We start from the raw sequence: 12,461 nt of genomic DNA, 5'->3' as shown, positions 1-12,461 counted from the left end.
TAACCTTATTATTTATATTATTATTTATAGCGTTAATAAAGAGGTATTTAAAGAAGCATTTAACTATTTTATTAATACTAAAAGAATTTAAAATAACGTAACCTAGTAGAAGTAGAAAGGCTTTATTAGAAAGTTTTAAAATATTATTAAATATATTAAAATATCGCTATAATAATCTAAAAGCTTCTTAGCTATTAGTAATAAAGTTATACATAAAAATGCTACTTTTATTTTATAAGAAGAGTTATTTTAAAAGTTAAATCTAATATTAAATAATGCTACTTAATAAAACTTGATATATAATATAATTAAATAAGCTTTACTTAAATATAGTTAAATTAATAGTTATAGTTTTTGTACTTTAGGTCTCTTTAATAATATAGATTGTATTTTAAATAAAGATATTCTCTCTAATAAAAACTGACAGATCTTTATAAAGCTAAACGATATATTTAAGCTACTCTATAGATAGATTAAGAGATATAAAAGCTAAAGTAAGGATAATAGGTATAGCTAATTTTAAAAGGTCTTAATAGGTATAAAATACCTCTTAGATTAACTTAAGGATTAATATAAGCTCTATAATATTTTTATTAATAAAAAGATTAACTTTATAGCTATATAATTATCTTAGAGTTAGTTATTATAATTATCTTAATTGATAAAGATATTATAATAGTTTTAGAGAAGCTTAATAGTAGTATTATAAACCTTATTAATTAATAGTATTTCTATTTATTTTTAGTTTAACTACTTATAGCTAACTTTTTAAAACATTAAGTTTAACTCTTATAGATATTTATATTTATTAATTATTCATAGCTAATAAGTATTTAATAAATATTATACGAAGTTTATAAAGTTTCTTCTCTATGCTACTATAGTGATATGATATTCTAAATAAGGTTTATAATAGCTTAAAAAACGTTAGAATATTTTAGAGACTTATAGATAAGTCTATAATACTTAAAAAAGACTTTATAAGTACTAATAATAATAATATACTAATATATCTAATTAAGCTAATCTATAGCTTTATCTATAGTTTTTATAAGCTATATTTACATTAATTACTATTATTTCAAAAGCTAAAAACTTTAAACATTATCAATAGTTAAATAGTAAAGCTTATAATATTATTATTAATAAAGCTAATAAGCTTAAGTAATATGTTTATGTCTCTATTATTTAGCTTATTACTAATTATATTAGATAATAGATTTTATATTAATAGACTTTCTTAATATTTAGTAAACTTATTTTTAATATCTTTACTATTTTAATAATAATTGTTAACACAGGTATAAGCGTATTCAGGGGCGTGGTATATGCGCCTATATAGTATAAGGTTATAGATGTGGTAATGTTATGATAAAAGGTAATAATTCTGAGCATTTATGAGCATTTAATTGTATAGATAAGAATAAGGGAACAGATGTATTGTGATGAGTCTGGTTGTTGTTGTTCGCAGGTTGCATCCTCTAGTAGGGAAAAGTGAGGGGAAAGATAACCTGAAACGTAACCTGCTAAACTGCTAATTACATAAGGTGCTTACGTAACTATACGTATTATATAATCAATATTATAGTTATAAGTTATAATAAATCAAGTATTTTTATGTAAGGTTTTATTGTCACAGGCTAGAGCCCGGATTGATATCTCCGGCTTCGCCGGAGCAGTTACTGAGATCTGGCTCCGTTGGACCCACCATTCTGCCGCAGTACGCCGCCTAACCCGGCCTGCTTCACTGCTGTTAGGTGCCTACTCTTGTAAAGTCCTTTCTTCCTTCTTCAGCTTAGAATAGTCAATCGACAGCACCTCTATGTTGAACAAGCCTAGGGGCCAGCCCCTTACATTTATACCTTAAACTTTATTAGTTTATTTTATATAGAATATTAAAGTAAGTTTAGCGTTATTATTATTCTTATATTATTATTATTATTATTATAAAAGAATGCTATATGTTAACAATAATAACTAACTATAAGAAGGTATTTAGCTTTATTAAGCTTCTATTAATATTATAGAGGATATTAATAATACTCTTAACGTTTAAGAAAACTTAATACCTCTAGAACTAGATTTAAAGTAGTATTATTACTATAAATAGCTACTATTTTAAATAGAAGGGTTAAAGAAGGTTATATAGCTTTAGATTATTATATAATATATATTTCTACCCTCTAAAATTATTATAAGAGTGTTACGGTCAGCTATCCGACAGTAGGGTCTGCTAACAGAAGCTGGGGATTAATACATTCTAACAGTACACTAGGTCGTGGTCGTAGGTCGTAGTTCGTAGGCTGTAGTAGATTGGGTCTTCAGAGGCCAAGGTGATCAGTCTTAGACTCACTAAGTGATTCGCAGTGAAGGTAAGCTGAGAGTATCCGTGAGGATGAATACTAAGTTGATTGCTGAAGAGCTATGGAAGTCTGACCATAAGCTAGGCTCAGGGTCATACTATATACAGTCTAAGGTAATTTCCTTATTCTGAGGACCATGTCTTTCTGAGCGGTCCCCAGGTGTGGACCGCTTTCTCCGTGTCGGTCCTAAGTCAGGACCGCCTATCTCTTGTCGGTCCTCCTTATCGTCACGTGACTCGTACCATAGTTCTTCCATTCCGAGTGAGTCCCTGTTGTTCCCGTGATCCTGCAGAGTACAAATGTCCTGTCCTAGCCGCCCGACGCCTAAGTGGGGTCGGTCAACTGTTATCCATGCATAACGGGTCGTAACAAAGAGGTATTACTAACTTCTTATTTAGGTAATTATATTTAAGACTAATCAAAATAGTTAAATTAAGTAAAACTATTATGATTAGTAAGTTAATTAGTTAAATTTAACCCTTAGATTTAGCTTAATTGATTAGTGAGTAGCGCTGTAGGGATATCAGACTTAGATCAGGCTGTGGTGGGTTCTATGCTAGCGACGTCTTTATCTATATGGAATGGTCAGTAGTGGCGCTATTTAACGAGGCCTCGCTTATAGCCTAAGGCTGGGCCTCCTAAACTAATTATAGTTCCTGCAGGTCTTTAACTAAGCGCTCTATCTAAGCTAGTCTTGCAGTGACATTTTTATAGAGTCTCTCTCTAGATAGGGGCGATCAAGGTTAGTTGGTTAGCTGTGGTTTTAGGATACGCGGAAAGTAAGATAGGCAAGCAGGCAGGCAGGTTGGTGACTAACGTCTTTTCTTTCTGAGGATTGTTCTTCTTTCTTTGAGGCCAGACGCAGTCTTGGCTGTATTGTTCGCAGGTGGAGCATATTGGTTTCCGGTGGTCGCACTTTACCTAATCATTCAGTTGGCACATCGAGCGTACCAAAAGAGAGAATGGCTAATATCAAACCTTGCGACGTCGGCATGACGAGCACGAGAGAGATGGAAGCCTCACGGCCGCTGTGAAAGAGTCGGCTTCCGGGACTTGCGGTCTATGCTGGGATTGCATCGTAATAGGGCTTCGGAAGGACATTCAAAAAAGCCCTGCGATTGAACATGTGTCCCGGTGCTCTCGACGGTAAAATGTTCGGCAGTGGTTTGTTGAGAAGTGGAAAGATGGGTAGATGGTGGATGTTCGGAACCTGCCGACCAACATGAAAGACACAGACGGACGTATCGCCTGCCATCGGACAGGAAAAGTTCCGTCCGACGTTTGTAACGTGGTTCTCGCTCTCGCTTTTAGAGAAAAAGGCTTGGCTTCCGTTAAAAAGGGTTGCATTCCGTTACAAAACACTATCTGCTAGAGCCCAATCCGCGGCGCGAGCATGAAGAAAGTTTGCCAGGGTGCCAGATCCTTACATGATGCCCACTTGCCGTAGGAAGAACGGAGTGCACAATATCGTCGAATTATACGCAGTAATTATGCGTTGTACGAATACTATGGCACTACTATGTACTGGGTTCGGTTTTATGTGATACCTTAGTACCTAAGGTGGGCGGCTTGGGCACGGGCATCTGCCAGGATTGCCGCGGCAGCTGGGACCAGCTGTGACAGACTCACCGACACACCGAAAGTCCGGAGACACTTCCGGAGCCCCACACAGTATCCCTGTCGGTGAGTGGCCAATTGGAGTCGACGATGAACTTTTTGCTGTTCCAACTGCTCCAACACCGAACGGCTCTCTCCACGCCCGGCTTAAGCCAACCCAGGTTGCGGTGAACGCGGCGCGTCGACCGATCTCCAGCTTCAGCGCTCACGACTACGCACATCGTCAAGATGGCGGGTGGTCGCAAAAGCAAATCCTCGGGCCCCACCCCTCCATCAAGAACGCTCGTCCTCGACAACGGCGCGTCCACCATCAAGGCTGGCTTCGTTTCCGACGAGCTCACCGAAGACCCGCGAATCATCCCCAACTGCATCGCCCGCGATCGAGCAAGAAAGGTCTACGTCGCGTCAGACCTCGAGAAATGCCGAGACTTCGGAGAAATTCAGTTTCGCAGACCCGTCGAGAAGGGCTTCATCGTCAATTGGGAAGCCCAGAAGGAAATCTGGGACCGCGAATTCTTCGATGACAAGGCGCCGCAAAAGTGCGACCCGACCGAGACGAGGCTGCTGCTCACAGAACAGCCCAACTCACTGCCTATTTTGCAGTCAAACTGCGACCAGGTTGTCTTCGAGGAGTACCAGTTCGCTAGCTTCTATAGAGGCACAGGTAAGTCCCTCCACTGTTCCATGTCTTGCCCAAAGGCGTCGGTCAGCCATGAGCTAACTGCCTAGCTTCAGGTGCATCGTTCAATGCGTACCACGATATCCAAGGCATTCTCCAAACCCCTCGAGACCCGAACACTGTCCCGCAGCTTCCGGCCGAAGTCGTCCTCCTCATCGACTCGGGCTACTCCAACACCATCGTCACTCCTCTCCTCAACGGTCGGCCCCTTCAGTCGGCCGTTCGCAGACTCGACGTAGGGGGGAAGCTCTTGACGAACTACCTCACCCGCCTTCTCTCCCTCCGATACTACGACATGCGAAACGACACCTACATCGTCAACGAGATCAAAGAACAAGCCAGCTACGTTTCGCTAGACTTCAATGGTGACCTTGAGAAGACATGGAAGGGAACCCGAGGCGAGAAAAGAGAGCCATACATGACCGGGGCGGGCATCGCCAAGGACTACGTCCTGCCTGACTTTCACACCCGTACCAAGGGCATCGTCCGAGACTTTGACCCGGCAAATCATACCAAGGCGAAGAGGAAGGCGGCAGCGGACAACAACGAGGATGTTCTTACCTTGCGCAACGAACGCTTCTCCGTACCTGAGCTCCTCTTCCAACCTTCTGACATTGGCCTCCGCCAGCCCGGTCTTGCCGACGTCGTCATGCAATCACTCTCCGAGCTGCCCATTGGCCTGTGGCCAGGTCTGCTGGCCAACATTGTGGTTGTCGGCGGCAATGCCTTATTCCCGGGCTTCATCCAGCGACTCGAGAAGGAGTTGGTTAAGAGGGTTCCGGACGCCTGCATTGTCCGCGTCGCACATCCTGTCGACCCCATCACGAGCACCTGGTACGGCGGTGCCAACCTGGCGAAGCACCCCGACATTTTGAAGTACTCTGCCACAAAACAGGAGTACGAAGAGTACGGCGGGGCCTGGATCGCTCGAAAGTTCGGTTCAGGAAGCACAGCCGAATAAACCATTGTGCTCTGCGATACATTACGGTAACCCTACTGTCGAAAAGGACATGCCTCTCAAAAAACCGCCCTAGGAACACTTCACTCTGGCGTAAACCAGCTGCTGAATACCCCCGATGCATAAGTCTACGAATCAAAAACAACCAACTGCTATGCGTGTACAAAGAGAACAGTCTTGGGAATCTCAAATGCGCCACCACCCGAACGATACCTCCCAAAGAGACTTCTGGTGCTGTGTAAACCATCCGATGTCATGCGGTCGAGGAAAGAACTTGATGGAGGGTTGGATGGATGACCTAGCGCGATCGTCAGCCCAAGCATTCAAGAGTAAAAAGGGTTGAGGTCATACTGTAGACTACCTACTTGGAGCCTTGAGCCTCGCATCGTTTCAGGCATTCGGCAGACCCAATAGAGGCGCCAGTACCGACAGCCGGAATGTCACGTCTGAGCTGGACGAACTTGGCGGACAGAGGATTCCCTCCGAATGCGGCGGCAACCACACTTTGAGGGAGATCGAACAAGCCATTTGCGACGTTATGTGTCCCGGCGTCCTCCGAACTGAGAGCTGAGATGAGGGTAGCGTTTCCACAGTCTAAAGAACACATGGTTAGTCTCTGTTCTCGCATTGCCTCAGTAGCGGAAACTTACCAGTATTGGACATAGTATGTAGACTCCCCTGCGGGAAAAGAGTCATCATTCCAGGCTCCAGCAGCGTCTTAACAACGCGTGCGCCGTTTTCCAGAGTCATGTATGTCTCGGTAGTCCCTTCAACCGACACGACGTAGTTGGAAGCCCTGGCATGGTAGTGAGGTGGCAGCATGGCGCAAGGGCCGAGGCTGATCCAGGCCATGGTCATGCCGTTGCCAACAGTTGCTGGGAAAGTGGCCGCGTTGGCGTTGACCACACCGCCGGGGCTGTTGGTGTGGAATGCATGCGAAAAGTAGTTGAAAGTCCAATCCTTGTCGTCTGGCAGTATCTTGAGCTTGTCGAGCTCCGTCGGGCTGGACTTCAGAGATTTGACAACATCCGGGTACAGAACCTCGTCAGTGGCGATGGCACTCGCTACGAGTAGCCCAAAAATGATAAAAAAGACTGTTTTTGGCGGCATTGAAGCGGCGATCATGTTGGACGAAGTGAACAAGGTTAAGGCGACCAGAAAGGCGACCAACTCAATCGTGAATATCCCGTCTAGACCGTTCGTCCTCTGGCGGACTAGGACGAGGCGACCTTTTATCAGGCGATCCCTGACTATGTCCTAGACGGCTTTGTGTTGTTACTAGAGCCCCAACTGGCCTCGTGAGGCGCTCTTCAGCAATGGAAGCTGCGCGAGGGGGAGAAGCGCGGGGAGCGAAGAGACTCAAGCAGACTCAATGACGTCGAATCAAAACACCGGAACGCTTTCCGGACGGAGCACAAAACCCACTGACACACTCATTCGGGCGACGAGGTGCTACTTTCTCATCCTTCTGTATCTTTGAAGATCAAGGAATCCATCCATTGCTGACGAATGAGGATGACCGATCCTCCAGAGCTCTCCTCAGAGATCTCGATCGCTCCTGTAGGTCTGTCGTACGCGAGACCCTGGAAGTAGAGAGGACTCTGGACGCCTAGGACCCTGAACTCTCGGTGCTCAGTACGAGGCGAGTGTGCAACTCGCCACCCCGCCATCTGCACAGCGAGGAGCACACGGGGACCATGGTAAAGTGGTTAGCCATGTCACATCCCGGTATGTAGCTCAAGGGGTGCGGTCGACCTGACTGGAGATGATACAGCCGTGCACGCCCTACTTTTACAGCTGTTCCACTGCTTTTTCTGCTGCGCAGTACTGCGGATAAGTCTCCCCTTGAGCAAATGATCTGATGACACCGTGAAAGAAAAGGGTTTGAACCAGCTGATGGGATTATCCTGCAAATGCATCTTAGGGCAACCTGAGAAGCTCACTCGGTTTTCGGTAAAAGGTGAATTGGAAGCGGATACTTAGGTGCTCTTCGGGTAAGATGGTGTAACCAACGGGTCTTTCGCTACTCAAGTCGGTGTTCGGCTGTAATTTGTTTGTGGAAGAGTGCAAGATGTTGAGTACGAAAGACTCCACCTGCTGATCAGTGTGTGTTTAGTGTTGTTGACAGGTTACCCATTCCTGGCGAGATGAGCATTTGTACACGCTGAGGCGCCGTCGTATACCTTGTGGTCTGCCACTCGTGACATTGAGAGCCTGGTGTGTCTGAGGCGAGCCGTTTCCCTGTTTCTGGATTAACAGTGCGGATGAGGCTACCCGCCACGTAACGTGGATATGAAAAGGAACCTTCTCCGGCGTCTCCGAGGTCGCCGGTCTGTCAGGCTGATGCGATATATGATCTTCAATCCTCACCGACTCTCCATCATAGGAATCGTCAGCAGCGATGTGAGTCAAAGCCACCCCGTGATGCTGGTCATGACAGACATGGCGGAGGGCATGATCGTATAAGCCTCATCCATATCGCTACGCCGACCTTCCGTGACGACTTCCAAGTCATTCGAGTCCACACCCAGTAAGCCCTGTCAGTTGGAGCCAAATGCCCGAGACATCTCCTAATATCTCGTGATGAACCCAGGTCTGCCTTGTTTACCACTTGCAATTCTTTCGCGGGGGGGAAGGGTCGAAGCGGCCTAGTACCATCTCATGCCCAGAAGAATGCCGACAAACCTACCATCCCGGACTGTCACACTGCAAAAGGGAGAGATACTAGTCAAGGATTTAAGACACATTTGACCAAAATAGAATTGAGAAGATAGTCTATTATATCGATAGGTCTTGGCACTTGACGCCTTGAAAACGCTTCGCATCAATGAAGGGTATCTCACGAGAAAGACATCACCGCTCGCTGACGAGAACCCACGTCCTCTGCAACCACCGCCGGAGGGGAACCAAGCCAGGTACGAAAGCATTCGCCAAAGTTCGGGCCCACGGGCCCAGCCTTGAGATGAGCCAGAAAAATGAGAGGGAGAACAGTGTCACGTCCCAGTGACATATCGGAGTGGAGATGTTTGGCACAGGAAAGAAGGGAAAAGATCAGAACCGGAACCACAGGCCTTTTCGGATTGGTTCCGTTGGGAAGCATTCCCCTTCAATGGGTTGTCGCTTACACGGCAAGGGGCTCAGGGCCCGGGTCGTATCGATGATTTTACAGGTGTCGCAAGAAGCGTCCTCGGCTTGAACACCCTGCGCAAACACGTCAGTTGCTTCCTTATAATTCTGCGAGGTGGAGGGGTTGTTGTACAGTCACACTGGATATCCAAGGTCAGCAGGGCCACGCAACGACGAGTGCCGAGGGGTTTACTTACGAAAGTTGAGGTCGAGCCCTCATTATGAACCAGGCAGTAGCCGCCACAGCAGCCTCTGCAGAGCCTCTGGGTGCGTTCGATGCAATCGTGACACTGTTTCTTGTCGTCAGCTTGGGTCCATGATCGGCAGAAGCCTTAAGTCTAGACTCGACGACGACGGTTCCGACTTACATTGCTTCCGCACTCCCAGCAACTCTTAGTGATACGAGCCTATATCGGTCTCGGTTAGCATCGTAATATCCAGCGATCTTGTGGACGGTGGCAAATTCAGCAAGCAGGTGCAAGATGCATAGGAACATAGACAGCATTGTGGCATACACTTTGGAGCAGACTACGCCGGACAAGAATAGGGAAAACCGTCCGGCCCGGCCTAGCGTAGCGCATCGGTGACCTCGCTTGCGGTGCATTTCGGGAAGCATATGCCGTTTCGTACCTTGATCTTGGGCTGGCTCTGTTGCTCCTCATGCTGGACCCAGGCACCTCCCTCGGCGTCGACAATGATCACATCGGTTTCGGCGAGCTCGATCGCGGTACTGGGCGTTTGATAGCACTCCTCGCACCACCACTTGTTGCAGCCGGCGCAGTAGCGTTCGCGGAGGCAATCGAGGCATCGCGCAACGAACGAGTCGGTCGAGGTCGAGCCGGTCCCGGTTTGCGGAGTCGTTGCCGCCTTGATCGAAGACGTCAAGACGGGCGGCGGAGCCAGAAGCAGGCGATGGCTTGCCGGCGTGTCCTTGTGAATAGTCATTCCCTCGGGGGCGGCGCCGCAGCCGGCGCAACCGCCTAGAGCAACGGTCGCGACGGCCCAGTGGCGCGCCGAGCCCGGAACCCTTACCTTGCCGTAGGCCGGGGAGTTGAAATGATGAGGTCCGGAACACGGTACGGCATCGAAGGCGATGATACCGTGGCAGTCGACCAGGGTGTTGGCCCACTCCTCAACGAGCGGGCGAGTGATGATGCGGCCCTTTTTCTGGTACCACTCATCGCCCTCGCTGCGAAGGGAGGAGCTCAACGCCTGCTGCGACTTGGCATTCCACCCTGCGCTGATCTGCGCGGCGGCCGAGACCGCAGCGGCAGACGAGACGCCTGATGCCGTCATCGGGGGCAGCTTGCTGTCTGGCGCTCCAAAGATGTACAGGCCCTTCAGTCGGGGCATACCCTCTGGTCGCGAGGGCCTGCAGGCATGTTGAAGGGAGCCGCAGAGCCTGCGCTCGTTGAGGTTCTTTGCGCCGCGGACGGAGAGAATGCGAACACTGTAGCTCGGGTCGTGAATGATTTCGTGGCAGAGCTCCGCGGTGACGGACAGGCCATCAAGGACTAGCGTCTGCACATCTTGAAGGATGTTTCGGCGGCGGATGCTCGAGAAAATGCCTCTCAGCGGGCCAGAGTAGAAGCTGTTGGGGCATCGTCGCGTCAGTATTGGAGTTTTGCGATTCAAGTGTCATGCGATCCTCCGCAGTGGAGACTGAGGCCGTTTTGCGACCGGTGATGACGCCGTTGAACGGCCGTTGAAGTGCCGTTCGGAGCTTCGGAGGAAGCTCTTGGACTGGGAAAAGGACGAGAAAGAAAGATAGGGAAAAAAAAAAAAAAAAAAAAAAACGCACTCATCTTCGGTCAGATTCTCGTCAAGTTGAACGTTGCGCCATACTTCGCCACCGCGGTCGATACCATCAATGTCAAACTGCGCTGTGCGGACCTGGGTGAGGTCGAGATGTCTGAACACGCCCGGAGTGTGGGTGACGAGATCTCGGAAGCTTCGGCTCGTGGATGCGAGACTCAGACGATCATGGGCAGAGAGATGGGGAGCTGTGTGGGCGAGGATGAGAGGATTGTAGAGGAGATTGATGAGACTTGTGGGTGGGTTCTCGTAAAGCGTGTAGGCGTCGTCGACGTCCTGGAGCATGTTACGGCGAACGCGCGCGATGGGGTGATTTGGGGGAGCTGAGGTTCTGGGTGTTATGCGACGGCCGGAAACCACGATGGCTTACGGCGATCAGACTGGAGGGTGAGGTGTGTTGCTTGTGGTGTTTTGTTGGAGGGAAAGAAAGAGAATGCAACAGCAACCTCAGAGCCGAAGATGTCCGTCGTCTCGAAGGGTGATCGGGGCGGGATCGCTGGCGCGCAATCTCTCGGTCTCGGCTTCTGGACGGTGACGTTGGCGGCGACTTGTTTACATGGGGCTGAACGTGTTGAGAGCTTTGCTTAGTGTTAGTTGACGTGAAGGACCATGTCAAGAGACACATCTTCGAGGGAAGACGTGTCGGTCTAAATATCTACGCCATTCGAACCTTGTCAGGCACAGGAAATGCGGACGGCGGGCTAGTGTCCGGGGCAAGCAAGGCAAGACAAGAAACGTGGGAGTGTCCATCCATCTGCTACGGTAAATTACTATTCTGGACCGTGAGGGTGAGGGTGGTAGCTTTGCGGTGAAGAGGTACTCCGTGAAGCGCGCAAGCAAGGCAAGGCCATGTACACTGCGAGCAAGGGACCTTGGACCTTGAACTTTGGGTCGACCGCACCTTCAGTAAGATGCGCCGAGAGATGCAGCACGGGCGGGCTAGAGCCCAGCAGGCTAGACCGGTCTAAGATCCAAGTGGATGAACGTCCAAGTTGCCCACCAAGATGATACCCTGACTGATGTACTCTACGCGGCATGCCCTCCACTCTGCTGTACTTCCATTTGCTATGTTTCGCAAAGACGCTGAAATCGCTCTATGGAAGGGAGGGGGAAGAAGAGAGTGAGTAGGAGAGGCGCGCATCAGAGCTGCAGGGGAGGATTCCACATGTACCCCGGTACAAACGGGCAGTGACATGTCGCCTTCCTTAGCAGGGCAGGTGTTGTCGTCGGCGGAAAGTGGTAGCGTAGTAGTATCTGGGGTTGGCCCGGTTGGGTCGGACCCTGAAAGAAGGATCGGCCGTGTCCAGTGGATGGGGTCATTGAGGGCCATTGGAGCAGAAGGGGGGAAAGGATAGTGCGGTTGAAACGGAAGAGCTTCAACCCGCCGTCTGGTGCGGTCTTGGCAGATGCAGAGCAACAGAGGAGGTCCGCTGCGCTGGCACGTCGAGGTCGAAGCTGTTCTGTCTGAGTCTCCGTGCCATGCATGCTCATAGTTATGCTGCCAAGAGTCGCTGTCTGTACACTAGGAGAGCAGAGTGGCGGCAACGGTAACAGAACAAGAGTATGGAACGGACCGAAAGGTGAGGCAACAGATGGGGGGACACGGCAAGGGGTGGTGAAAAGTTGGCGAGGATGGGCGTGGATGAGACTGATGGGATGGGCATACATGGACCACTGAGAGAAAAGGGGGGAAGAGGTGGTGAGGTGTGTTGCTGAGATGAGGTGAGGCGGCACTGGGCAGCAGCAGCAGATGCTGCTGCAACAGGTCAGGCGGCGCGGCGGTGCACCCAAAGATCCCATCAAAAATGAGCATCTGTCTTTTTGGCGGCTGTAGGAAGTGAGCCCAGATACGCATATCCGCGAATGATGGCCCGAGATAACCAGAGGCCGCTTGCCATTAGAA

The 12,461-nt window shown here is 48.7% G+C and overlaps 3 protein-coding genes across 3 annotated transcripts; 1 reads left to right on the top strand and 2 right to left on the bottom strand.

Moving 5' to 3' along the window:
* Positions 1 to 4,208: 4,208 nt before the first annotated feature.
* arp-6 (Actin-related protein 6) lies at positions 4,209 to 5,620 on the top strand (the record flags this gene model as incomplete). The annotated part of the gene is made up of 2 exons (XM_037329105.1): positions 4,209 to 4,644; positions 4,716 to 5,620. The coding sequence occupies 2 exons, from the start codon at positions 4,209 to 4,211 to the stop codon at positions 5,618 to 5,620; spliced, it is 1,341 nt and encodes a 446-aa protein (XP_037171782.1).
* A 358-nt stretch (positions 5,621 to 5,978) lies between these two features.
* Positions 5,979 to 6,742, bottom strand: SR1A-0 (Spherulin-1A; the record flags this gene model as incomplete). The annotated part of the gene is made up of 2 exons (XM_037329104.1): positions 5,979 to 6,211; positions 6,268 to 6,742. 2 exons carry the CDS (start codon positions 6,740 to 6,742, stop codon positions 5,979 to 5,981), a joined length of 708 nt encoding a protein of 235 aa, XP_037171783.1.
* A 2,568-nt stretch (positions 6,743 to 9,310) lies between these two features.
* Positions 9,311 to 10,843, bottom strand: CGCA056_v013861 (uncharacterized protein; the record flags this gene model as incomplete). Its single annotated transcript, XM_037329103.1, has 2 exons — positions 9,311 to 10,334; positions 10,545 to 10,843. 2 exons carry the CDS (start codon positions 10,841 to 10,843, stop codon positions 9,311 to 9,313), a joined length of 1,323 nt encoding a protein of 440 aa, XP_037171780.1.
* Positions 10,844 to 12,461: the final 1,618 nt, after the last annotated feature.

Source organism: Colletotrichum aenigma, assembly GCF_013390185.1.
Source record: "Colletotrichum aenigma strain Cg56 chromosome Unknown KSG_Cg56_contig10, whole genome shotgun sequence".
Lineage (NCBI taxonomy): Eukaryota > Fungi > Ascomycota > Sordariomycetes > Glomerellales > Glomerellaceae > Colletotrichum > Colletotrichum aenigma.
This window is presented reverse-complemented; position numbering and strand designations above follow the sequence as displayed.